The sequence below is a fragment of the Accipiter gentilis genome, chromosome 5 (assembly GCF_929443795.1).
Source record: "Accipiter gentilis chromosome 5, bAccGen1.1, whole genome shotgun sequence".
In the NCBI taxonomy this organism is placed as follows: Eukaryota; Metazoa; Chordata; class Aves; order Accipitriformes; family Accipitridae; genus Astur; species Astur gentilis.
The window spans coordinates 32,323,040-32,349,566 of NC_064884.1; the positions used below are offsets into that span (position 1 = coordinate 32,323,040).

Here is a 26,527-nt window from a genome sequence, read left to right on the forward strand (position 1 = left end):
AGTATGATAATCAGTAGCTGTCTGAAGAGGTGATCAGCAGTTCTTCAGTGGGGACAGTTCAAGGAACATAGCACGAGCTACTTTTGTAAAGATGCTGGAACATAACTGTTCTCAGACAGAGAGCTGTCACATTTTGTTTTCTATTTGAAACCAGAACTGGAGCAATCGGTTTTTGTGCACACGGACAATAATGGAATACTGTTTCTCTCTGAAGAGGAGAAGTAGCTCTGCTCACCTCAGGACAAGGTGTCAGGGTATCTGGAGGTTCACCAAAGCTCTGCCTATCACTCCCTGTGTGATTCTGGGGTCACCCTTTTAATCACTGCCTCTCGCTGTGAAAATGTATTACATGCAAAATTGTTGTGAAGCTTAACCCATTGCTTGTGAATGCTTTGAAATCTTGAAACCTGCAGTAATACATGTTTTTAATTCATCTCTTCTTTCCAGTATTTTAAGTTGAAATAAAAGGCTAGGAAAGACCATTACAATGAGCAAGTATAATCTTTTGCACATCAAACACCCGATGATTCCTAAATCCCAAAGTTCAGTCTGGGAGTTGATCCTGTGCAATACGCTTTGGTCCTAATACAATAAAATGTGCATGAGTTCATTTAAGCATGAACCTTATAGTGATTGCTCATCTGCTTAAAGGAAGCATTTGCTCAAACACTTGTGGATTGAAGTCTCAGTACTTGAAAACTAGCGGATTTAAAATCTGTAAGCACTGTTATTTGTGAGAGACATTCTAATTTGTAATCCTCAGAAGGTGTTCTCGTACGGCAAATTCCAACTCCGACTTCATGTAACATCTTCAGCTTTGGGGTGTCTCCCCACAGAAGCAGAGGAAGGACCAGGTCCTCATTCACACTTCCAACTATATCAGCTTGCATAATTAAAGATGATACCCTTCCCTTTAAAGGATCTTTTATGCAAGTCAACACATTTATCTTTAAGAAAAAGCATGAGCTTGAGATTGTAAGATCTAACTTTATTTCACATTCTGAAGCTTCCAGAGTGCTTGCAAAACATTCAATTCAGACATTGTTTAAACTAGTAGTTAGGTATCTGACAGCCATACTGGTTATGCACCAAACAATCTGTGTTTTTAATGTCCTTAATCCAGGGGACATAAAAAAAATGTTTTGATATCCAGTACAGATTTCAGGAGGAAAAAAAATACAGTACATTTAAGCTTCCTTTTCTACATTGTTTACAAAATATAGTGTAATACAAGTAATAATATGCTGTGGAAAGTTCTACTGTAATGTAATGTGCATTACAATCCAGGAGTAAAAATTTACTCATCTAAAATGATTTCACTCTCAAGGAACAAGCAGTTTTGGCCAGCTGGGTACACACTGTAGGCCAGGTTGTCTCTTCAAACAGTCCATGAAACTCAATAAGCAAAGGGAGCAAGCTTGAATTCTGCTTTTTGTAGGCACGTTAGAATAGGCAGCATCACCTGTTCTAGAGATAGGACACTGTGAACACACTCGTGCATGCAATGAAGTTCATCAGACTCAATAAGACTCTAAATGAAAAAAATATTATTAATGAATGAAATAACACAACTTGCTTTCTCCAGAAGACTATTGTTTTAAGTCCATAGCCTGCAACCAGCCAAATGCAGTTTTGCAGTCTTATCAGCAAGTCCTTGATGTACTAGAACCCATAGTGTCTGCAGTGAAATGCTTTGTAAACTCTGTTAATTGTTGTTCTTCTAGCAATGACATATATCTCTCCAGAAGGGAAACTGTTGCACACTAAAAATAAAACAATAAAAGCCAGTCAGTAAATATATGCAAAATTATTTGCCTTTACAATATGGAATACTTGTGGTTTACAGTAACGCTTGTAAGCTCAATGTTTGTAGTAATATTTGCAAATGGGGTGATACTGGGCTGGAAGATTGCAGTTCAGAGGCCAATGCCACTGCTTCCTGAGGGATGCTGAGCTTGGCAAAGGGATGCGTGCTGCCAGTCTCCAAAAGCCTGCAAAGTAAAATGTTAAGCATTTTGCCCATTCTCAGAAGCTGCTGAATCTTTGTCCCTCCCAGAAGACAAATGAGGACTTGTTCTCTCTACAGGGGCACAGGACCAGCTCCCTCAGGATCAGGAGTCCTGTGGCTGGCAGTTGCCCAGCCCTTTTAGGATAAAAAGGCTTATGTGTGAGGACTAGGACTGTTCCTCTACTTGTGGAAATTCTTTATCCTTTATTTGAACATGAAATATTTAACAGGAAACTGACACAATAAGACTTAAACCAGGCCCCATTTGCCTGTGCTGTTTCCAAGTCCCGGACTTCTCACATCAGTGCAATTAGTCTCTACTAAGCCAGGGGTTAGCTTGACATGATACATGTATGAGTCAAGAATATGTGTTAACCTCAACTAAATATTCCATCTTTATCTTCGTATTCCAACTAATTGTACAATCCCAGTATTCAGCCATAGATGTCTAAAATCTTGCTTTAGTGGAAGACAAGATTTCAGTGAATAATTTGCCAGGAAGAATTAAATGTTGGTACAATTTGAGAAAAACAATTTGAAATAAGGAAATGAGTAATCCCGTAGCAAAACAGAAAACTTAATTAAATATAGTTGTCATTCATGCTGCTTATCTTGATAACCAGAACTAGAAAAATGAAACATGAGGAGTTCTGCTCCATACAGCCTTACTAGGTATTAAAATGTGACTACCTGTTCTGCTGGCTGCAGACAGAAAATTCTTTATAATTGTTACCGTGCATTTAATATGTTGTTTGAAACTTCTCTTTGCGTGAAGCTTCATATACTTCAACATTTTTCCCACAGCGGGGAATTTTATACAAGCAGCCCTAACATGGAGTCTTTTAAGATCCTCCACAATCAGCAGAACAGGATGCCTATGACCACAGCCAGGACTGTGACATTAAATCCTCTACAAGGTTTGCATCTAAGGTTCCTCCGACAGAAGGGTTTCTGTGGTTATAGGAAGAAGGTAGGTAATGGAAGGTGATCTCTGAAAAGTTAACATCCTTGGGAAAATACGTAAAACCAGAACTTTTTTGTTGTTGTTTTTTAAGAAACAGAATAGTGAAATTTGCAGAAATGTCGATGTCAGTAATCCCTAACGTGATCTGTTTCTTCAAGAAATGATCTGGGTTTTGTGTGGCAGCATTTTCTTTCCTCTAAAGATACAATGGTTACAGTTAAAGATACAACACTATAAATATGCAAGCATATGGCAGAGCAGTAAATTAGAGCCAGCAGTGCAAAGACAAGTGATCCCTTGGACGGTGGGATATTGTGCTCTAAGAAATCACCGCTACCTGCCTCTTGGCAACCTATGTCCCCTCAGCAACGGCAGCCAGAGACTTCTCAGAGATCTTCATCCCGCACAGAAAATTGTTGAGATGGCTGAGGTTCCTCCCGAAATGCACGTGCGTGTTTGCAGCAGGGACCTAGCTCAGGAGTCTGGGAAAGCTTTTATGATGGTTTCATAGGCGGGCGGGGGGGTTTGTGTGGAATGGCAGATGCGGAGGCTGTTGTTAGACCAGTGGAATTCGGGTCGACTTAAGCTGTTGGTGGTGCTTCCCACAAGGGTTGTGGTGGTGTTCGTGGGAGTGAGGGTGATGAGCTGACTGTTTGTCTCCACGGGGAGGGGAGGACACTGCAGGAAAGGGTGGAAGGTGGATGCGCGGAAGCTTGACTTCCTGGGGAAAGAGTTGGCTTGTTCCAAGGAGGCTTGCCGCTGGAAGGTGAGGCTGGCGAGGCTGAGGTTGCTCCGACGTTCGCAGCTGCTGTTGCGGTAAAATCCAGTCCTGCCAGTAGTGTGGCCATGGGAGGAGGGTCTGGATCGACGGCTGAAGGCCGAGGAGCTCCCCTGGGAAATGTGGGCGCTAGCTCTGCGACGGGACAAGCAAGTGAACAAGGCCCAAATGATCCCTCCAATCACCAGTCCAACCACCATGGACACTGTGAAGGCTATTGTTATCTGCTCTGAAATACAGCAAAAATACACAGCAAAGTTATTTCATTAACTCTGAAGGATTTTCTCACCAGAAAATAAATTGAAGATGGCAGCCTCCTAAAAAGATGAACAAACGCTAAGATCTTTGGATGCAATACATCAACACAAACACAGCAGTTCAGGTTGCTCTCACTATATGGTGTTTTTTCTTTAATTTGCATAATTCAACAACATCCAGAAAGTAGCTTGCATTTAATATCAGTTTCTGTACCAATGCAAGGGAAAAGTCTTTAGTCTCCCAGAATCAGCCACCCATCAGCCCCAAGGTGTGTTATAAAACTGCCAAGCATTTGCTTCTGTGGGCAATATGAGGTGTGGATTTATGCAGACTTGTTGTTCTGTTTATAGGTTTTTATGTTCTATGTGTACGTGTTTGCAAACTCACCTATTACAACAGTGATGTAGCTTCTTCAGTGTTCTTAATGGAGTAAGCCTTGTATTTATCACAACATAAGGATATGTCTCAGCCTTCTACTGCTGAGTAACGGATACTTTGAAACCTCATAGTAGTTAATGTAAATTACTATATCCTAAATTATTATGGACAGAGATAAGCATTAGTGATACTAAGTCTCTTGAATATTTCCCATCCCCAATGCCCAATTTAAAGATGCATTAATCTGCCATTAAGAAATAGAAATTTCTAGTTCTTTTATAAATGCTTTCAAGAATGAAGAGATATGAAAAAGAAAAAAAAAGAGCATGGCTAGGATTGTTTTCTCCCCCACATGGTTTCACAGCGTGGAAGAATAAGTTTTTCCTTGTATATTTCTAAGAATAGACAGTTACTTCAGAAAACTTCCCTTACTGTTGCAGCCAAGCACCAGCTTTATTGCTGTTCTAAAAAGTTTGGAGATACATTTGTAATCTGGGATAAGGCCTGAAATGAATGCAAAACCTTTACAGATCCCCTCAAAATTCAAGAAGGAATTGGATCTCAAACAAGAAGGAACACTATGTTGACTACTGGTGAAGCAAAGAGGGAATAAGTGAAAAAGAGCCATGGGACAGCCAGAAACATGTTTATTCTGTCGGTGCTGTGTTATCATGTTTCTGAAGCATTTCTGCTCAAAAGGAAATTGTATTAATTCGAGAAAGGTGAGTAACTTCTATAGCATACAGAAGTGCAGGCCAGCTAACTCTGTGCGTAGCTGCTCACCGTAACAGAAGGTAGTAACTCCAGAACAGGGATGCAGATGTCAGAGCCCAAAAAAGGCAAGATGAAACTAGGTTCAAAATTTTCTTGCAAGGTAACAGCTTTTAAAGAGTTTCCCCTGAATTTATGGTGCTGCACAAACAGTCATTCCCAGGACTCAAAATAATGACACTGAGTCCGAGCTGTGGGAATTAGCCAAAGCAGGCGCTGAAGAGGCAAAGAGAGCAAGTAGCCCAAGAGACGGCTACGGAGAGCAGCCGGCACACAGCGGGGGCAGTGGATGCCTGCCAGGCTCGGCACCCCAGTACGCGCCAGCAGATACCTTAGCTCAAAGTCAGGCCTCGGTGCCTAGCAAGGCTTAAACTTAGGGCAGGTCACTGCAGGAGGGGGAAAGCAAACATTTGCTTTCCTTCCAGCAGGGGAGAGTTAAATGATTATTGGTATAATTGCACTTTAAGAATTAGTTATTGTTACCTTCCTTACCTACCTTCTTACTTTTCTACCTTCAGTGAAAAAGTGTTAGCTATGTGATTCATACTTGCAGTTGGGGAAAATTAGCTCCTTGAGCACCAGAAAGTTTAGCATAAAATTTTTTACAGGGTGGGGACCGCAAGCAGCGTTACATTTGAAGCCAGCCCTTGCTGCTGCCCATCAAACCCTGTCAGAGGGGCAGCATATTCACCCCACGCGTCTTTGCAGGTGTGGTTCTAGACAGGACCAGCATTATCATGAACTACTGATGCCACCGTGAATCTCCTACCCAAGTTTATTCACCTTACATTTTTCAGGATAGACTTGAAGTTCCCTGAGGCCCAGAAAATCTACACTCTAATTAAGCCACTGATATTTTGGATGGCTATATGATCCCACTGTTACGTGCTTGTAACCTTGGCTTTCAGATAGGCTTCTAACCATTACCTTTTTCAAATGGGATAATAAGGCAAAGACTGGAGAGGATAAAGCATGGGAAATTGTTGCAGAGCACTGCTCCCTTTTGGGAATGCTTTGCTGTCCTTTTGTTCAGAGCTGGACTAGGCTTGACCCTAAAATATAATTTTTCTTTAAGCCCTCATTTTTTACAACTAAGAAACTCTTGACTGGGCACGCTAAGCCAAAGGGCGATTGTCTGGTCTGCTTTTTGCAAGAACCCACAGGCAGCATCCTGTGCTGCAACTCCTGGCTGCAGATAGGAGCTCTGCCACCATAAGCAGCCTTCTGACAAACTCATCATGATTCTGCCCTTTATAAAACATCTTCAGAGACACAACAGGCCTTATTGTGCCCCTTTTGGTCAGGAAGAGCCTATTATGCCATTTTAATGGATTTAATACATTCTGTTACTGCAAGTTCCTACTCATACTCCTCAAGGTGGGAAGGGAGAGCCAGGACTTAGCCACCTCCAGTTGAGTAAATCCCAGGGAGTGTCCTGAAGACAGCACTTCCCAACACTAGAGCTGCAGCGTGAGTACCCCTGCTGCTGTCCCCGCGTGGCTATGGGAAAGTGGAGCAAGAACTAATCCTTTCTCAGGCTGATTTTACTCACACCTTGGCTGGAATGCTAGTTACCTTATTATATTTTGAGACTGCCAAGGGAACCCCCAGGCACAGGGCTCTGCGCTGCCACCTGATATCCCTGCTCCTGTTTGGGCTGTCAGCTCCAGCAGGGAGGGGAAGGCATCTCTGTGGGGCTCGAGTGTAAGGAGAAGCACAGCAAGCTGCACAAGTGTACCTGGCTCTGGGGTTGCCATGCACCATGGTGAGGATTTGTCCTTGCATCCCTCTAGCCATAATTTTCACCACCTGCACGATCAAACCCGCATTTCACACTGTTAAAAGCAGATGAGGGAATTGACAGAAGTATCGAGTGCAGCTCTTCAGTCCTTCCCACGTGCTGTTCCCCTGTGCTAGAGGTACAGCACAAACAATTATCCCTTCATAATGTCTTCATTTTCTTTCATTTCTTTGATTTTTTTATTTTGCTACTCCTATAAATGAACATAAAAATAGAGGGTCAAACTATTCCCTAGGGAAACTCAGCTGGGTTTACACTGATTATTGCAGTTGCCGTATAGCACCCCAAATGCTCCCATTTCCATTTGGACCTACATTTAAACCTTTTAGTTCTTATTATAGAAATATCACTAGAGCCGTTGGTTACAGGCACTTTATTCTTTCTATTCCCAGACTCTCACTGACTTCAGTGGGAACTGTGGGTCACACTAATAAGCCCAACTTGCTTTTTGTTCACTCCCTGCAGAGGATGAATTTCACTGAAACGTAATTCAGTTCTAGAAAGTTACACTGAAGAATTGTAAATCTATGCCCATTGATTTCCTTTTTAGAACGTCCAGCGATCACAGCCCTGAGGTACATTGGAGAAAACACTACCAAACAGAGAAAAAGATCAAAGGCAGAGTGGGACTTGCTGCACCTGGGATTTTGAGGGGAAGAGCTGGCTTTCACAGAGTTGTTTTTCTCTTCCTTAATCTGGGCTGTGCCAGGGCAGAAGTAGCCTTTCAGGAGGGTCAGAGCAATACTGACACAAAGTGTCTCCCAAGGAGCCATTATAGTACCTTATGGTTTCCTAAGCTGCGCATGTCATGGTTTCCTGAGAGCTGTGCATATCTCCATTATCATGGAGATAAAGTAAGGATGCTGCCAATAACAATAACTTCCCAGGTGCTGGTCCCCTAAATACATTTTGATCTGCATGGTTCTCAGGCTGCTCACGCTGCCTGCTTTATTTAATTGTGCCATAACCAAAAAGATTTGGTATCCCACCTCAGTCAGTTTTCTCCACTCTCACCTCTAACACCAGCTGAGGTGAAGGGCAAAGGTTTTTTTCAACAATGCATGACAGACTTTGAGGTACAAAGCCAGAAATAAAAGGATAAGGAGACAAAGAAACTGCATATCTTAGCTACTTTACCTTTCTTATCTAAGGTACTTCCAATGTGTCCATGCAAAAAAGGTTGGAGGTTCAGAACCCACAGTAACACCCCTGACTTCTGGATGTTACCCCCAGATCTGAACACCAAGCCAGCATGTGTCTGTCAGCCCAACATCTATCCAGATCAGGCAATTCCTTCTGAAGCCTCTCTAATCCCTCCTCTCTGACTGCTGCAGGCAATGTTAAGCAAATGTAGTGCTACAGGTTTGTGCAGGGGATTATTTCTTCTGCTATGAAAAACTTTTTCTTGGCTGTTCCAGCTTTCTTTAAGGCTTTCATAACTTTCCAGGAACTGTATATATGAAGTGTTAGTGTATATCCTATCAAGTTGATACCCTCTAGCAAGTTCTTAACACTCTATAGAATCCACACAGAAGAAATTTGGACATGTTCTTAGTAAAGATGACAGACTGGCTGATAAGGTGCTTTTCCTAGTTATGGCACTGAAACAAGTTCTTCCTACCCAGCCTGGACATCAGTAGCAAGGCCAACCAAAGGGGGCTTATACCAATCTGTAGGTCTTCTGAGAAGTGGACTACATTCTCTGCCTCCTCACCTTGGGGTATACCTCACAAAAAATTAGCAACACAGTCCCTACCTAGACTTGTCAGTCCCTGGATCAACCAAAATCTTTATAAAATAGATTTGCTTTTTGTGATGGAGGATCCTGCCTCTATCATGGAGTTTAGCAGTATCCTTGCAGACATACTCAGGTCAATCTCTTGTTTCTGTGAGGGTTTCATTTTACTTTCATGTGTATAGACCACATCAGATAGCAAGACATCCCTTTGAATTCAAAGGATTCATTTTCCCAAGGAATGTCCTTCTTGCCCTCAGCTCTACCTGGGTTGGGCTGGAACAACATTTTACTGCCTGAACTTAGGAAATACTTGGGACTTGCATCTTTCCTATAGCTTTTGATAAATTCCCCAAGGCGTAAAGTTGAGGTGGGCACGAGATCTTCCTTGCCTCATGCTCACAAATATATACATTTGTAAACTTTTCACCTGGCCAAGTATATGAAGGGGTAGTAGTACCTTTCAAATCATGTAAGTAGCAGTTTCAATGAGAGCATCTCAGAGCAAGAACCAGGGCGGGGCGGGGGAAGATGGGATAAAGTACTAAATGCAAAGAAGAGAGAAGTGGAAAGGCATCTCTTAGTCAGGCTGTGCACACGACTTGAATTTGAACTGCATCTTTGCCAATAATAGCTAATAAAGCTAAAAAAGAGCCAGTTAGCTTTCCGAGCATCTGTTCTACTCATGCTATTGCTAAGCACAAGGAGGCAGAAAACACCTATAGGGTGAGATGTTACCTACACATTTGATTTGATTTAGTGGGTGACTTTCAAATATTACAATCTTGATGTTTTGGAGCTGTTAATTTTTTGTTATTGCTTTATTAAAAGGAAAATAATTAAGTAGTTTTATTTTAAAGTTATCAGAAGTGGTAAGGTAGCTTGTCAGTCAAGAATGGCATTGTTCAGCATTCAAACTCAGCTTGCTCTGGAGATGTTTTACTCATATTAAGTTAGAGCAAGATTCTGTTCATTTACTTAAGCAACTGAGTAATTTTGCCAGTTTTCTTTTCTTCCACCTGCCCAAAACTAGCATGAGGCATCACGTACCTGACATGCAACCTTTACTCCATGTGGGCTCCAGCCAGCTTGTGTGCAGAACATACAAGCTCACTGATTTCAGCTGTATTAACAATAAGAAGTATCAGAACATGCCACCATGTTGTATAGTGGAAAAGACCTATTTTTATCATTTCAATCAAAATTCTAGAATTCTAAATTTATTTCCATTTTAATTCTTTCCTTCTCACATTTTTGTGAGCTCTCCTTCCTTTAAGTGATGTCATATGCCAGTGACTCAAAACTTGTCTAAGTTAGTAGAGCATCCCTCCCCCTACATGCACACACACTTGTGCGCACACACATTGCTTTGACCCAAAGCTGAAAAGCCTTGACAACTGGTAGAGGCTTTGCACTCAGACATGGAAAGATCCAGCTCAGCCTCTGCCTCACCCTATACTTTTTTTCCCAAAATAAAAGGTCAGTGACAAAAGCTGGTATAAAAACTGTACAAACCAGTATGGGAATTGATACCTGAACATTGCACGTCTTAGCGTAGAGCACCAGCTAGTGCATTAAAGTATGAATTGCATTTTACATATGACAAATCTAGTAACCTGACTAGTAAGAATGGTTCAGACACTGTTTTACGGGAGTCTCGATGTCTCAGGTTTCAAGTGAGGTTCAGGTAAGTCATCAACGGATATTCATAACACAGCATCATTTTTACAAAACCAGACAGGAGCAGCCAGGGTCCATCACAGTTTGAACACACTCATAGCGTCTTCCTACAGCTATAGCAAATGTACGTCTCTAAGCTGGACAGGCTGCAGCTACTCTTCCTCACACATCCCAGGCAGCAAGCTTGGAAAGGAAACATACCCTGGGCTCAGAGAGCCACCACTTTTTCCCACCACAGAAGGTTTGAAGTGATTTGAACTACTTGAAATGTTATGCCGGTTCTACTGACTCCAAGAAAACTTTGTTTAAAGCTGGGGCTGGTATCAGTAGCCAAATCCTGTACTGCTGTTGTCATGCTGAGTTCAAAAAAGCAATTTGTCTGTATCTGACAAGTGTTGAGAGTACTATCTTCCCCATTTTTGTCACTAATTGTATTAGCAAAACAGCCTCTCATTAATCATTTGTAGGCAGTCCATGATTCAGCTGGGTGGGCGAATCCATTGCTGTGTAATATCAACCAGCTGTGATCTTAGTCATGGCAAAAGTTTAAGAAAGGTCACACAAGACTCTTGTGGAAAGAGTGACAGTGACAGGCTACGACAGCACAAGGTGGTTCAGGTAATTGTGACGTCCAGAAAACAAATAGAGGAGGATGGTGGCATCTGGAAAACAGAATCTGTGGGAAAAAAAGGTGAAGGAGAAGCAGACTGTGCGGACGTGAGAACTAATAAACAAAATAAGTAAGACAGGCTGCCAGAAATGTCAGTGCTCTGCATTCAGATACAGCTTGCTAGAGGGATGTTTTATTCGGCTTGTGCTAGTGCGAGATTCTTTTCTGCAGCAACAAAGAGTAATTCTCCCACTTCACTTAATAACTAAACAGTTGTTTTTATGTCCAGTGCAGATAAACCAAAAAGACTGGATGTAAAATAGAGCAAAGGAAATAAAAAAAAAATTATTTCTATCTGTGTGGACAGGTAAGAACTACAATAGATAATCCATGTAGGTGGTGCATCTACCCCCACTAAAGATTTTAAAAACCATTATCAGTCAAGAGTTGTAATATAGTTAATACTGTCTTGAAAAAAGAAGGTACAGATGACAGCTCAAGGTCCATACTGACGTTATTTTGTGCAGTTTCTAATACTTTCTTCGATCAGGTAATCAAATAGGCTCCGGAAGCATCTGAAAAATTATTAGGTAAATGGCAAGGAAAAAAAATATGCAGTCTGTGCCCTTGGATTAATTCTCTGTTTGAAACGCAGAGGGGACCGCTCTTTGTTAGAGGGTTAACTTCACCAGCGAGCAACCTGCCTAGGAACAAGATTGCCATCTGCTGGAAATTTGTGCTGGAAATCTAACAATACATAAACCACCTTAATTCTAATAAAATAGGGTGTCAGAAAAAAACAACAAGAAACATTCCAACGAAACATTACAGAGACGTTACTAGTACCTCAAAACTCGGAAAAACTCTGTATTACATTGCCGTAAACACTTAGGACTAGCATTTTGCAGAGGCTTTGAAAGTAAAGTAGACTGAGGCACAGCAACAGTGTTCAAAAGCTTAGTGAAGTAAAGCTTGTACAGTTTTGTGCAAATATCTGTGCTGATGGAGAAGCACGAGGCCAAGTCTGTTTTTAAAGTCATATTTCTTGCCATCGACAGTGAAGTCCAGAATGATCTCCATGCACCAGAGTACATTTGCTTCGTTTCCTAATACCATAATTCATTGTGATAAAAAGCCAGACGAATAGAATATGCCATCTTGATATCCCACAAACCAACTCAGAGTTAATGATGTTCCCTTGATATTACTGGCAGTTGATTTTTACTGGAATGATAAATAAAGAGTAATTGTAATAAACGGAAACATCTAAGATAGAGATGTCAGCATGTTTAATTTAATGCCTTTGGCATAACTGTATAAAACAAAGCAAAGATTCCTTTATGCAGACAGAGATAGAAACTTTGTTACCACATGGTTTCATTATGATTCCTAATGCATTACAAAGACAGTAATATAATTTTTATCTTTTCCGCGTGTGCAGCAAATAATCCTCTGGCAAGGCAATCTTACCAACCTCACAAAACCAGAGCATAAGGCCTAAGCTATAGCCTCTGCATGAACCTAAATCAAACAGAAAATCACAATTTACCACAGTGCAATAGGGCATTATAGTTACTACTTAATTGATGAGACTATTTCACCTGAGAATAAAATAATTTCTTATATGAACAGAGCATTAGTGACTGGAGTGAAATCTTAAAATTAAGTAGCATTTCCTAAAATTCTTGAAATTAAGGAAGAAATACCAGAGCACGTATGCTGCATTTAAGGAAACAGAGGACATTCAGGGTTAGAACAAAGCACAAGGTTTTCAGGTTGCTGGGAAGACTGTAGGGTAAGGAATACACTGAAATCCTCCTCAGTCCCACCACAGCACTTGCTGTTGTCTGTGGTCTGAGAAGAGCCTACCTGACCCAGACACAGCCTCAGGTGGAGCTTGTCCTTACTGTGAGAACCCACAAAAGGCCACGAAGTATTCATACGGAAAGTCCAAGTTTTATCAGAATATGAAGTAGAACATTTTAAAAGAGAAAAAACTCAGAGTGACGAGACACACCCAGTACCTTGAGACACTAGGTATACTAGAAATAAAGACCACGTTTCAGCCTGCCCAGTACATCCTATAATAAACAGAGGTTCTCAGTGCAGTGCTTTTCAGAAGTGCTGCAATCTCTGCACGTTTGCCTCTGGGTCTCAAGTGTCTCCTTCTGCCACCTGAGAGGCAGGACCTTGTTTCTGCTCCTCGCCCTCCGCTGTGCAGTCTCTCTCCCTCTCCCCCTGCAACCTGCTCAGCTGCTTCCCAGGAGAGGAGCCATCTCCTCTTCCCAGTTCCATCCCTCTTACCTCCATTTTACATGTACATCGTGTGTTAGCATAGACAAAAGGAATGAAACAGATACATACAACATAGTGTCTCGGCAGAAGCTGAAGGAAATCTACTGGGGCCCAAAACTGTAAAGTTTCTCAGAAACACTCTCTTCTCACTCAGAAATATATTGCCTTTGAAATACTGCCACAGGGTATTCTGCTGACAGGTCTAACTTGTGTATTGCTTGCTCAAAAATAGCCATCAATGGAAGTAGTGTTTAGTGTTCTGTTTATAGTCTCGTTATTTTTTGAGATTGCTAAAACTAGGGTCTTCTTCAGGTGAAAATTAAGAAAGTTTTACAAAGTGGAAGAATGAGAGGAAGAGGAGCTGTTTGTGAACTTTGCTGAATACTGATCTAAAGTACCCAATAAACAAGTATTCAAGGAGCAGGAAGAGGGATCTGTATTTAAATCAGATTTTCCTACATTTTCACTGCAGTAAGACCTGAGCTACATCCAGTAACGCAAAAAATCTGCTACATTTATCTTCCTCGGGGAACAGGTGTAACAGAGAACATTTTGAGAATACAGAAGGATGTCCATATGTGGTAGTACTGTACTCTTCAATTAGTGAACTGCAGTTCACAAATTTGAGCTTTCTTTCTCCTAGTACTTCGTGTGTGACCAGCAATCAGTTTCGGAGATTTCTCTTGTACGAAATATGTCTGTGAGTATCCATTTCAGTGTGGGCTAGGAGACCTAATTACATTGTACTCACAAGAATCTGTGCAAACACAAGCTGATGAATACTGGTGTCATTTCTAAGTGAGACTGTCGTGGTTTAACCCCAGCCAGCAACTAAGCACCACGCAGCTGCTCGCTCACTCCCCCCCAACCAGTGGGATGGGGGAGAAAATCGGGAAAAGAAGTAAAACTCGTGGGTTGAGATAAGAATGGTTTAATAGAACAGAAAAGAAGAAACTAATAAAGATAATGATAACACTAATAAAATGACAACAGCAATAATGAAAGGATTGGAATGTACAAATGATGCGCAGGGCAATTGCTCACCACCCGCCGACTGACACCCCGCCAGTCCCCGAGCGGCGATTCCCCACCCCCACTCCCCCCAGTTCCTATACTAGATGGGACGTCCCATGGTATGGAATACACCGTTGGCCAGTTTGGGTCAGCTGCCCTGGCTGTGTCCTGTCCCAACTTCTCGTGCCCCTCCAGCTTTCTCGCTGGCTGGGCATGAGAAGCTGAAAAATCCTTGACTTTAGTCTAAACACTACTGAGCAACAACCGAAAACATCAGTGTGTTACCAACATTCTTCCCATACTGAACTCAAAACACAGCACCGTACCAGCTACTAGGAAGACAGTTAGCTCTATCCCAGCTGAAACCAGGACAGGGGGACATGATTACTGATCTGGAGTATTAGCCAACTCTTGCTGACGCAGGACAGATGATCCAGGCTGGAGATTCAGTGTGAAGTGCAACATTGGTGCTTGTCCCACAGGAGCCAGCGGTGCCTGGGAGGCTGTGTCTGCTCCAGGCTGGTCCAGGTCCTACTTGCCTGGAGACTCCTGCGCTTCTCAATCAATAGAGCCATCAATGATATCCGTCTTCATTTATACTTTGCCTGTGTAACTTATGCACCTTCCACAGAAGCTATGTGTCTGCTTTGTTGGCTCATCCTTCCGTTACCCTGGATAACTGAGAGATGGCATCAATATAACATAATTTTTTAGAGCAAAGGGTTTAAAATTAACAGATGTCAGTGTAATGGTCAAATATGCCATAAGTCTGTATTAAGATGTTGGACTGTGAATTCGAATGTCTGAAACAGGGAATTAATTTTCTTCTGCAAATAAGGTGCCAGAGAAGCAAAGCAGAGGCTTCTGCTGAGAAGCAGAAACTGCCCTGGCTGTTCGCTTCTGCAAGCATGTGTCAGAGCCCAAAGAAGTTTTTGCATTGCATTGAACTGACTACTTCTTTCTCCCCTAATTATTTTGCTGAAAATTTCCTAGACATTATTTCATAACAAGGTTGTATATATTTCTATTGTTGATGGAGTTTTGGTTGAGATTACTTAACAGGCAAATCTTAAGTTACTATTGTCCCATTTTCAATATAGGAAAATCAAACTCACATAAGTCTCTTTTCTGTCTCCTCAGGTAGAAGGGGAATAAATCATATTAGGAGAAAAACTTAGGATTGCTTCATGCAAATTTAACTACTGTACAATAGGCTTCAAAATCTGAACAAGTACCTTTTATTAAGTTTGTATAGGAAGTGAAGCTTCTACCTTGAAAAGCAGGAAAAAATGAAGTTGTCTGTACTAACTGTTATTGATAGTTTTTTCTGATTTTGTTTTCCTTCCCAGACAAAAGGATAAGGTTATGAAATGAAGATAATCTTACAAAGGCAAAAGGGTCAGTCTTGAGTCTTGATTTTACTTTGTGCTCTTCTTTTGTGATTGTGGACATCTCATTCCATCTCCTTGCTTCAGTTTAATCTTTTGTATAAGGGAGATGGCACCACTCACAGCCACTCATTTGCGTCACAAAGATCTTTGACTCCTGGTTAAATGAATTACAATGGTAAAATGGGATATTATGGATCAATACAGAGCATTTTCCTTCAACAGGTTCTACAAGAAGAACTAAGGCAGAATGATTACACCTACCATGTGCTGAGACTAACTCATGAGTATGAATCTTGCCAGGCTCTAGCAGCTGCGTATGCAGCTACAGGGAGTTTGTCCCAGGGAGAAAGCACAGCACTAAGCTCCTTTTTTTTACGTGACACATACACATGCCTACACATTCATTGGTGTGGTGCTTGGAAGAAGAAATATACTTCATTTCCTAAAGATGAGATTCCTGTATTTGGTGGAAAAATAAAGGGTGATGCTTCTGGCAGCTCATGTGACAACGGGCAGCACCACATACTCAGTGAATACAGTAGGTGTAATTGCCAAAAAGTGTATGCACTGTGTGTTTGATTAATATTTAAATAATACTCTGAAGAAACTTTGCTTCTTTCTTCTACTACCTCAGATCTGTGCCCTTCCTGCTAAAGATGGTTAAGCATTTGATAAATCAGTGGTTGTATGGGGGGGTGGGGAAAGCAGGAAAGAAGCAGTAATTAGGATGCAACAAAACACAGCCTGAGGATGACAGACTCACTTTAAAAGAATAATTTATATACAAGGAAGAAATCGTGCTCTGAATAGATAGCATGCAAGATTAAGACTGGTCTCTCCTCTTCATGACTTAGTTTGTTGCTTTCATCCAACTACAGTAACACTCTTTTCTTTTGGCTTGCCAGAATAAGGGCAAGGAAAAAAATAGGTCCCTCATTAATATCTACTTTTATCTCTCTGACAGGCCTGCATATAAGATCTTGGAATGGATTTACATATTATCTTCCTAAATGTAAGCTCTGACTATTGATATAATCCCCTTTGCTTCAGTATTGGAAGTGATAACTTTCACATGCTTGTCAAATCTTTTACTTAACTGATAGGAAAATAAGCATAATCATATTACATTTGGAATAGTTTGATCGTTCTGCCCCTTGAGAAGACAGTATATGATTTATCTGATAAATTTTTATGTGGGGTTTATACAAAACAATAATAGTCTAGTAGTTGGTACAAAATGGTACCTCCAAAAGCGAGCTGGAAAATAAAAGACAGCGTAAGACTGAGACACAGTTCTGTCTCTTGGAGAAATCAGTGTGGGCAGAGTATGTTTAGGTTTGACATATGACCTTGACTCCTGTCCTTGGTGGAGCACAGAGGGAGTGGTGGCTTCCTGCAATAGTTTGGCACCAGCATAAGCTCTTGCCTGGCTGCTTCAGGCTCCCTGTAGCACTCCTGGAAGAGAATGAAGCACGCAGACACCACCGCTCCAGCAAACAGTGCTGCCACATGCGTAAGACATCTCAACCGAAAAGCTGCATACAAACCAGCCCTTCTCAAACACAGCTGAGGGGGAACAGAAACATGGTGACTCCTGAAGCTGAGAGGGGGAAGATGAGCAATGCCTTCCTTTTTAATTACCTCACAAGTCATAGATTTTTTCTCATTTGGTTTAAGAATAGTTCTGGAGGACTTCAGAGGAGGAGCCAGGGACCCTGAGTGCTAGAGAGGAATGAGATTCAGGGCTGTCATGTTGCCACTGAAGGGCCGATGTTCAAACGCAGTTGCTGCCATTGCTAATGCCTCACCATCACATGCTAGCTTTTATCTTCCTTCAGTTAAAACCACATCCGTGTTGCCATTTCTCTCTGTATTAGCACTATTTATATGGAAGCTGCGTCCTCTTTGAGTCACTGGCCCAGGCTGCTCTGCTGCTGCCGTGTGACACATCCCAAGTCAGCTCACACGGTGGTCGGGGAGCTGGAAACGGGAAGATCTTCTGGTGACCTTGACCTGGTAAATAGGACGATAACCCTCCTCCTTGCAGAGATCTTAACAGGTTCAAGCAGAGGAAAGGTGGTATGTGTGGGTCTCCCTTGCCCCAGCAGTCCTCTAGCTACCGTGATCGTTATCAAAATTGCGTGGAATACTTAAATCAGCTTCTGACCACCTGAGCACTTGAGAAGTGATTTAGTTATGTGACATTTTCTACATCTCTATCGCAGGATTTTCATGTGGACCAGTATCTCATCTGAAGGGGGAAAAAAGAGATTGCCATGGGGAAATCTCTGTTGCTCCGGAAGCTGTGCAGCAAAAGTTACTTTGATGCTGCTGGGCCTGGGAGGATGCACATCCTTACAGCCCTCTCCGAGAGATGAAAAAAAAGTCTGTCTCAGGTCGTATATAGGTGAAGCTGAGTTTTACTGATGTTGCCGTTTTTTGGGGTTTTTTGTCTGCGTACTATGTTCTCAGAGTCTGACTGAAATCCCAGTGTGTGGCATTTGTAACAGACAAAACCAAAACTGGTCCCTGTCCTAAAAACTCTGCTGAGCTGTGTAGGATTTTCACAGTCCTGATTTCTGTGAATTCACCGTGCAGATACATTGCAATTATTCTTCAGCAATATGAAAAAAGTTACTCATTCAAATGAAATCTTTGGTTAAGTAATCTGGAAATATGGCTTCACTATTAAATTTGTGGCATCATGTAACATTTCACTGAGGAGCAGGAGGGAGAACTTGTAGGTACACTAGATTTAAGACTGGTAATAAGAAGGGAAATATTTCAAGGATGTAACATTACCATAAAGATTTGCTTGTCTTTCATAGTGTTGTTGAAATGTATCATATTTTATATCTGTGTTGTACACGTGCTCCTCAGATAAACGTACTTGAAAAAATTGAGTGTGTTTACAAGAAGCATTTGCAAAACCAGAACCAGCTTTCTGTCCGGTTCTGTATCACATTTTACCTCATGCTCTTTCTCTTGACAATATTCCTACAAAGCAGCACAAGGAAGTTTTCTCCATTTTTCAGATAGGGACCCGAAACCTGGAGGAACCATCTGTGTTATCTTCCAGCAACCCAACTAAAAATCTGCCTCCCAGTATGCCTATTCCCACAAACATCTTTTGGGTGATCCAGCCTGCTCTAAGTTCAAGCTGACCATAGGAAAATAAAACAATTTTAGTTTGTGAATTTGGGAAGAATCAATGTATTTTACTCCATGTTAGAAACCTTACATGGGAGGAGGCTTTATGTCACCATTGCCTTTACTCAACACAGCTACACAGCCACTAAAAACCAGGTATGCTTGCAGGTGCGTTATTTAATAGAATTGGGGAAATCTGCAGCCCCAAGGATGTGGACTGTCCATACCAGACTGACACAAAGAGGTATAAGCATATTCTACTTCTTTCTACAGTATACCTTGTATTATGCACTCACACCATTCACACAAGTAGAAATTTCTGGTCCAGACATTTTGCACATATTTTAGAGGAACAGTGTTCTAATTAATCCATCTGATCAATATCTTCTGGGCTAAGAAACAGAGAAAAAGTCTCCAAGGCTCTATTTTTCCACCAGTTTTCCTAGCTATTTCATGCAGCGAATTCTGAGAGCTTTCTGACTAAACTAGGAAATGCATCCCTCCTTCCTATTTATTATTTTATGCATTAGACTACCTTTATATTGGCTTGTTCAAATACATTTGCCACTGACATACTAAAACCAATTAATGAAAGCATTTGCATTATATGCTCTTCAAAACAAGCTCTTTTTCCACCATCCGTAGATATACTTGGCTGTGAAATGGGAATGAAAGACAAGGTCTTAAGGGCATGGAAAGTTAGCTTTGGACATGTGCAACTTTTACTTTTTTAAAGGGTCCAGCTTGAATAAATAAAGTATAAGTATAGTAAAGAATAAGTAAAAGAGAAAATATTACTCAGAAGATGGAAGGTTAGGCAAGCAATAAAGAACTAGCAGAGCTCTAGAAAATCTATAATAACAAACCTGGAAGTATGAGCCATGTATTTGGTCAGAAAAGATAGGTGGAGAGCTGGAAGGAGGGTTTGTTCACATACAGTTGGCTCTCATATTAACTCCATCATGACGGGGACAGAAGTCTGCTCAGTGATTTGAGTCCTTTAACACCACACACCATAAGGTTAAGCCCTGAATTGCAAGTCTTGAGTGATGGATCAGTATCCCTAATGAGCCAGAAGCCAGACTCTGAAATTCAAATGTTAAGCAAACAGACTTGTTAAGGTAGTGCATGATGAAGCACTCTGGGAAGTCTGAGCAGGAAAGCTGTCAATGTAGACATAGTCAGTGTATGCCAGATGGGGCAGATGCAGATTCAGTGTGAAGACTGCATTTTATATACATATATATATATATATATATGGCCCCCTGTGACATGGGAGAGGTATTAATACAGCCTCCTGGCCAAAGAACTCAGATATATTTTTTCAGATATGTTTGACTTCACCAAATCAATATGGATCATCCCTTCCTCTGATAACACTTGCTGGGACCATTCTGCTCCTTTCCCTCTCTCTCACCATGTATTGATGAATTTGGCTTGCTTTTAATTTTTTTTTCTTATTGGGTAATTTTGTCTATTGTTTATATATTATTTTAACTAAATGCAAAAATGCAATGAAGTTAAAGAAATTCAGAATTGACAAAAAGTCAGTTATTATCGGAATACAATTTTCATTTATTGTCCCCAGTAGTAGTACGAATGGAGAACTGCTTACTTAGTCATTGAAAATACAGTGTGGAATTTTGGGTCATGGCAATACTCATATTTGCGCACTAAAAGGCTCTATCCTAATTTTCAGTCTCTGTTTTCTGAAGGAGGACAATGTCCTACTTCTTTGGATAAGCACTGGAAGGAATTATTTCCTAAAATTCTAAAGGAGGAGTGCATCATGAAGTTGGAAGAAAGAATTTTGCCTCTCCCTCACTCTCGTCTCCCATTGGGGTTGCTTCCAACAACAGGAGCCTGTAAAGTCTGAAGCTGTTTGTCTCCAGCAGAGTGATTTCAAAAGAAAGAAGCTCACTTGTTCACACGCCCCTTCCAAACTTTTGCAGGCACCAGTGATCTAACCCAAAGACTCTGCAGAAAGAGTGAAGGCATTTATTCCTTGTGCTATGAGCTCCTTATGATGTGTGATACACTGCCAAGTATTGCACTTTTAAAATCACTGGGGTTTTCCAAATCACAGAAAAGTGACAAAAAAGAGACTAACTTCAAGAAAAAATTCCAGTTGATGCAGTGTCTTCAATCACCTTGCTCTGTTTTGGCTGGCTGTTGCAAATTAAAATACCAGGAAGAATATGCATGCTAGGGTGAAATTTTGAAAAGGGAGAAAAGGGAATGGAAGAGAAGAAGAAAAATAGCAATTCAGGAAATACATCCTTGAGGTTGATATTACACCTGAACCCAAGGCTCTAATTTTGTCATGTTTTTCTCCTACTTTGCTCCACTTCAACCCTGAAGGTTTTCTCTGCCAAGAAGGAAATCTCCAGTGGTGTAAGGCATCTGTAACTGGCTCTGTGTCATGCCTTCTCTTCCTCCTATCTGCCAGCAAAGGAATCGCATCTTCAGCTTAATGAAGTCCTCTGCCCTATCAGCGATGCCCAGTCTACCAGGATAAAGGCCCTCTGGGGTACTCGGGTTTATGCCGGCCTTTTCCAGCCATCAAACTAGGAAGAGCAGTAGCCTGGTAGAAGCTACCACTGCTGTCAAGTGCTCCACAGCTGGCTCCAAATAGGAGCTGTTATGTGTCCGCATCTCCAGCACGACAGCCGAGGCAGCTCCCAGAGTCTTTATTTGCTGCTGCTAAAGCTAGACTGGAAGGGTCCAACGGGTGTGAAGAGGAGAAAAGGGAATGAGGAGAGACCACCCAGTGGGTATGCTGGAAATGCACTGACACAGTCATTAGAGTGGAAGCCAGCAGGCTGAACCTGGCCACCACACAGGTAGCCAAACGCTTCTTTTCTCACTTGCAAAGGACTGCACTGGATTTGCCGCTCTTGCTTCTACTCTGCCACGGCTACCACCCATGAAGGATCCCAGAAGAGAAATCAGGTCCCGTGGCTGTCTAGGTTGGACTTTCCTGTGTTTGACAGCTGTGTTACTGGTCATGTCAGTGCTGCCCTTCACAAGCAGTATTTCAGTTCATAAAAAGCATGACGCAAAGTCCTTAGCCACCTTTATTACTACACTACTAACGTGACGTCACAACACAGTGTCAGACGTCAGAATATGTTCATCCCTAAGGACCATCTTTTCCAGCAGAGTATATAGTCTGACTTCTTTCAAGCAAACAGACACATTTTAATGAGGAGATCAGTGGGCTGCGGGAGAAACAAGGCAAAATTTGACATTATATTTAAAACCACGAGTGCATTTGTAGCTTATGAAGTCAAGTGATAACATTTAAAGTATTAGTGCCAGGCATTTTGCAATATTAAAATGCTGGAAGCCAGCAGATATATGGCATTGTTTCCACACACTGGACAAAACCCACCCTGGATTCTGATTCAAGAAAAGAAAAATTCTCCTTAATGTTTTTAAGGTATTAAATTGTAATGTTGCATTTTTAAATAGATAGTTGAGAAAAACTAGACTGAAGGATAGTCTGGGGATCTGAGTTTACGTTGATTAATATCTGCTTACACTTTTTCTCTCTGCTGCTGTCATATTGATCAAATGTACTATTTAAATTAAATTTCCTGATTTGAAAGTATATTACTATCTGCACTGGAGAAATAGGATTGTCTCGAAGCCATTTATTGTATTTAATTGTGTGCGACTGAAAATGCTTTTAGGAATTACAAGAAATGCACTCTTCGTTAAAATGGAAACATCTTTGCTTCCACTGTTAACTTACAAATCAAAATTAACTCAATAAAGACTATATTAAAACATAAAAAATGAGATTAGTAGTTGATGGATGGGTACCAAACCCTGAATTTCTCACTCAGCTATTGCCAAACCTCCTTTTGAAACTACCAATAAAAAAAAAAATAAATCCAGATTCTCTGTCTACAGTCCTATGTGACACCAATGGTGCTGAAGTTCAGCAGAGGCTGGCTTTAAGTGCCTCTCTTCCTGCCTCTGCCAAAGTGCTGTACTATGGAATCCTACTGCAAAGTAGGGTGACCAGAGGTAACACAGCTTCGTAGAAGCTGGCACCTGAAAGAGATGAGTTTCTGCATCCTTGGAGTAGGTCAGACAACTTGTCTGAAACAGGCACGTACGTCTACAAAGACCGCACAATGTCTGTAGTAGCGAACACCTCTAGCAAAGCGAGAATTGGAATCCCAATTTTGTGCGGGTGACGCATTACACGGAGGATATTTACTGGCAGGGCCAGGATCTCTATCATGAAACTCGTGATCTAAAACCAGAAGAGGAGGTTAATATTGCATTTTTTTTTCCAGCAGAATTGATTTTAGGCCAGCAAAACTATTGGTTTGCTGCTTCTGTTTGCTGCATAATTTAGCATTTCAAAAATACTGCAGAATGATGATGGTGAAGACTGAATTCAAAAGAAGAATTCCTGCAAGATCTGCAGCTAAGCATGTTATCGACTCTCCAGGCTGTCACTGACTCTACACTGAGCTTGCAAAAAAGTGTGCTAATTTTTTTTTTAAATATTATTATTTGTTAAGGTCTTTGCATGAAGAGAGAGAGAGGATTTAGACTACTTAGGCAATCCACGGAGCATGGCTTATATCAAGGTGCATATATCTTGTTCTTATCTACACAGCTTTATTCATGTGCACTTCCACTAGCCTGGAGCAGTTGTAAAAAGATTTACATGTGCTCACACATAAATAAGCGGAGGACAGTTTAGTTTGTTCATTGTTTTAAAATTCTTAGAGTCACTTCTAAGATGCTATTGTGTGAAGTTACAACTGGAAACTGGACATCTTTAGAAAACAGGATGCCTGTATATTTTCCACAGTAAGGAACCAGCTGTTAGACAATAGATGGTTTATAAAAATGTGAGAGATTAAATATCATTATGAATAGTCGCTTTTACAACTTTTACAGCATTTCTTTTTTTCTCAAAAAGTTAGTTCCTCTCAGAAAACCTTTGCACGCATTTTGAGCTTTACACTTTGGCCGAGTCCATGGGAGCTGCTGAGAAGTCACCCAGGCATGGAAGAGGATCTGCATCTTGGTAACGTATTCACGCTCACAGCACTACGTGGTGGGTGGCTTAGAAAAACAGTGAAAGGAGCCTGTAAGCCATATCCTGAAAAATCACAGTTTCAAGTACTGCGTTCTCGTTTAATAAAGAACTCCATGTTATTTATATCTATCATGTGCAGTTTTATTTTCACCTCAGGTCATGTATCTCCAAGGATGTCAGAAAATACACTTCTACCATTTTAAGTGAAGTTTCCTCACAGTGAGCTTGTGTCAGCCATTGTCTTCCGACACAGACTATATACCGTCCCTCCCTAGACTACCACATATGATACACCTACAGGAAAGGAAGAGGAAACGCTATTAACTCCTCTAAAATCTACCAGAAAAAATAAGAAAGACCACGCAAGCTCCTCACAAAACCCCGAGCTGTGAGGCCCATCTGCTGTCAGAGCGTAAGCAAAGGGGGGGTGGTCAGGGCTGGGGACAGCAGCGGTCCCTGGCAGGGCAGGGGGGCAACGCTGGTGAAAGGAGACGCTGGCCCTGTCGGCGGTGAGAGAGCTCGCACATGCCCTGCTCTGCGGTGTCAAAAGCAGCTCTTGACGCCGAAGGACAGGGGCTTGGCGCACCTGGAGAGGTACCTTAAATGGGGCGACAGGGTAACAGCAGGGCCAGCCACATGCAGCAGGCTGTGGGATTTAAACGTTCGCTTCTTAGGTGCTTTCTTTGACTCGGAGAACACCTTTCCCACAGTCTGAGCAGGGTGGTTAATGAGTCCTTAGAGTTTCATATGACTTTGCTGTTTCTTGTGGATGTTTCCGTGACAGTAAAGCAATAATTTACCTCAGAATGAAAGCAAGTCTGCAGCAACAAGGGGCAGCACCTTTTACACAAGGATTCTTAAAGTACATGTTGATGAAAGCACTTTCATTTTTGTTCTGAAAGAGCCATTTTAGAATTACATGTAGTTCCACTCTACAAAAATGATAGTTATTCTTCAGAGTCCAGCAGACAACCTCCAGACAACAAAAGACTCTGAAACAGTAATAACAGTATTTTTTCCTCAGTTAATCTGTAAGTATTTCTCAAAGATGTTCAGTAATATTATCCTACTCTTTAGCCCAAGACACAAAAATAAAGTGAGTTGCTCATGGTGTCCCAGTAGGAAAATATATGTGTCACTGCAGGAAACATGTGGATGGCATTCAACAGATTCTTGTTTCTTATGCTAAGGAAATGGAGGCACTTCTTTAAATCTTCTCATATAGCTATTGTCCACTCTGTTCTCAAGGCAATTCTATGCAACGAAAGTCCTGTTTTGCTAATGCATATTATTTTTTAGTTTAAGTTAGTGCACAGATTCTTGGAGGGGTCATTGCTCAATAGCGATAACATAAAAAAATAGACAAAACCAGATCATATGATTCACTCTAATGCTAAATGCTAATACATGTTAATGTTATACATAGCAAGCAATAGAGCTTTTTGGATGGAAAGGTTCTCCACAGTGGTTGCAGAGAACACATTAGGATCAAGTCACTGAATCTAATTACCTTGAAGGAATTTCAGTATAACATATACTTCCACCTCACTCTCTATACATTTCAGTTAATGAACCATTCCCAGGTTTGGGTGAAAGAAAACAGTCTTAATGAATAATAATCAAAACACACACTGAGGAAAAAGCAAGGAAAATCTGATCATGAGGCACCACAACAAATTACAAATAATTTTCATTCTGGAGGAGTAAGAGTTTATTCCAAAGGTTGCAACACGTTTAGTTTTTGCTATCTCTTTTTTCTTCAGAAGATGAAACAGATCATGTCTGCCGTGTAGGTACATCCATTAAACGGTTGAGAATGTCTACCTGATCTAAAACATACTGAAGTCAATAGACACCTTTTCAACCGACTTAAGTAATGAATTTTGTCAAACAATCAATTCTGCCCTGGCAGATCCTGCTGTCTTGATTAGTTTAAAAACATGATAAAACTTTTTCAAGGAAACATTTGGAAAACAATCTTTTGCACTGCAAGAAATACAAAATCTATTAATTACTTTTGCTTCCCACATGAGGCTTGAAAGTATCTAGACGTATTTTTTAAGGCAATCACCAGCAAATCTCAGCAGCTACTTTAAAAATACTCTAGAAAAAGAAACAAAATCCTTACCCCAAAACTTTGGTGGCCATGTGATTGGAGAGTAAGTACTGTTTCTATCCATAACATCCAAATAACAAATATAGAATGGTATGTCCACAGAGGAGCAATGGGTTTCTGAACGTTTGAGATTTAGCAGTGGAAGCAATGCTTTTGTGCTGCCAGGGAACTGTGTTGTTTGCCTGAAAGGAAATGGATGTATCGCGTTTCCTGCTTGTGGACTCGAATTAGCAAGTGCTTGCCTTATCTTGGAACACCACATGGTTCCCCAGACGAGGAAATAGTTTCCTTCTCGTCATTTCCTCAGCCAGAGCAAATTGACTCAGAACAATACCAAATCGCCTCCTTTCGCTGAAACTTTTTGAACCCCAAAATGCCCAGAGATAGAGAGATGAAAATTCTTTTCTCTTTCCTTTAATGATTTTCTATGTTGAAGACTGTCCTTAAACATTCAAAAGCACTTGTATTTGGTAGGAATTTTCAGCAAGGAAGGAATGTGACAGGAAGCTT

The 26,527-nt window shown here is 41.2% G+C and overlaps 1 protein-coding gene across 4 annotated transcripts; it reads right to left on the reverse strand.

Moving 5' to 3' along the window:
* Window positions 1–967: 967 nt before the first annotated feature.
* MYCT1 (MYC target 1) lies at window positions 968–26,279 on the reverse strand. Of its 4 annotated transcripts, XR_007506113.1 has the most exons (4): window positions 26,030–26,118; window positions 17,033–19,918; window positions 3,310–3,979; window positions 968–1,763 (listed from the first exon to the last, which is right to left on the reverse strand). XR_007506113.1 is itself a non-coding variant. In XM_049801296.1 (3 exons), exons 2-3 carry the CDS (start codon window positions 17,334–17,336, stop codon window positions 3,447–3,449), a joined length of 837 nt encoding a protein of 278 aa, XP_049657253.1. In that variant the 5' UTR covers window positions 17,337–19,918; window positions 26,030–26,118; the 3' UTR covers window positions 968–3,446. The 4 variants fall into 4 exon arrangements, 2 of the variants coding, with proteins under 2 accessions (XP_049657253.1, XP_049657255.1); XM_049801296.1 differs by having other exon boundaries at window positions 968–3,979; XR_007506114.1 differs by lacking the exon at window positions 968–1,763 and having other exon boundaries at window positions 3,898–3,979; window positions 14,619–19,918.
* Between the last annotated feature and the right edge of the window lie 248 nt (window positions 26,280–26,527).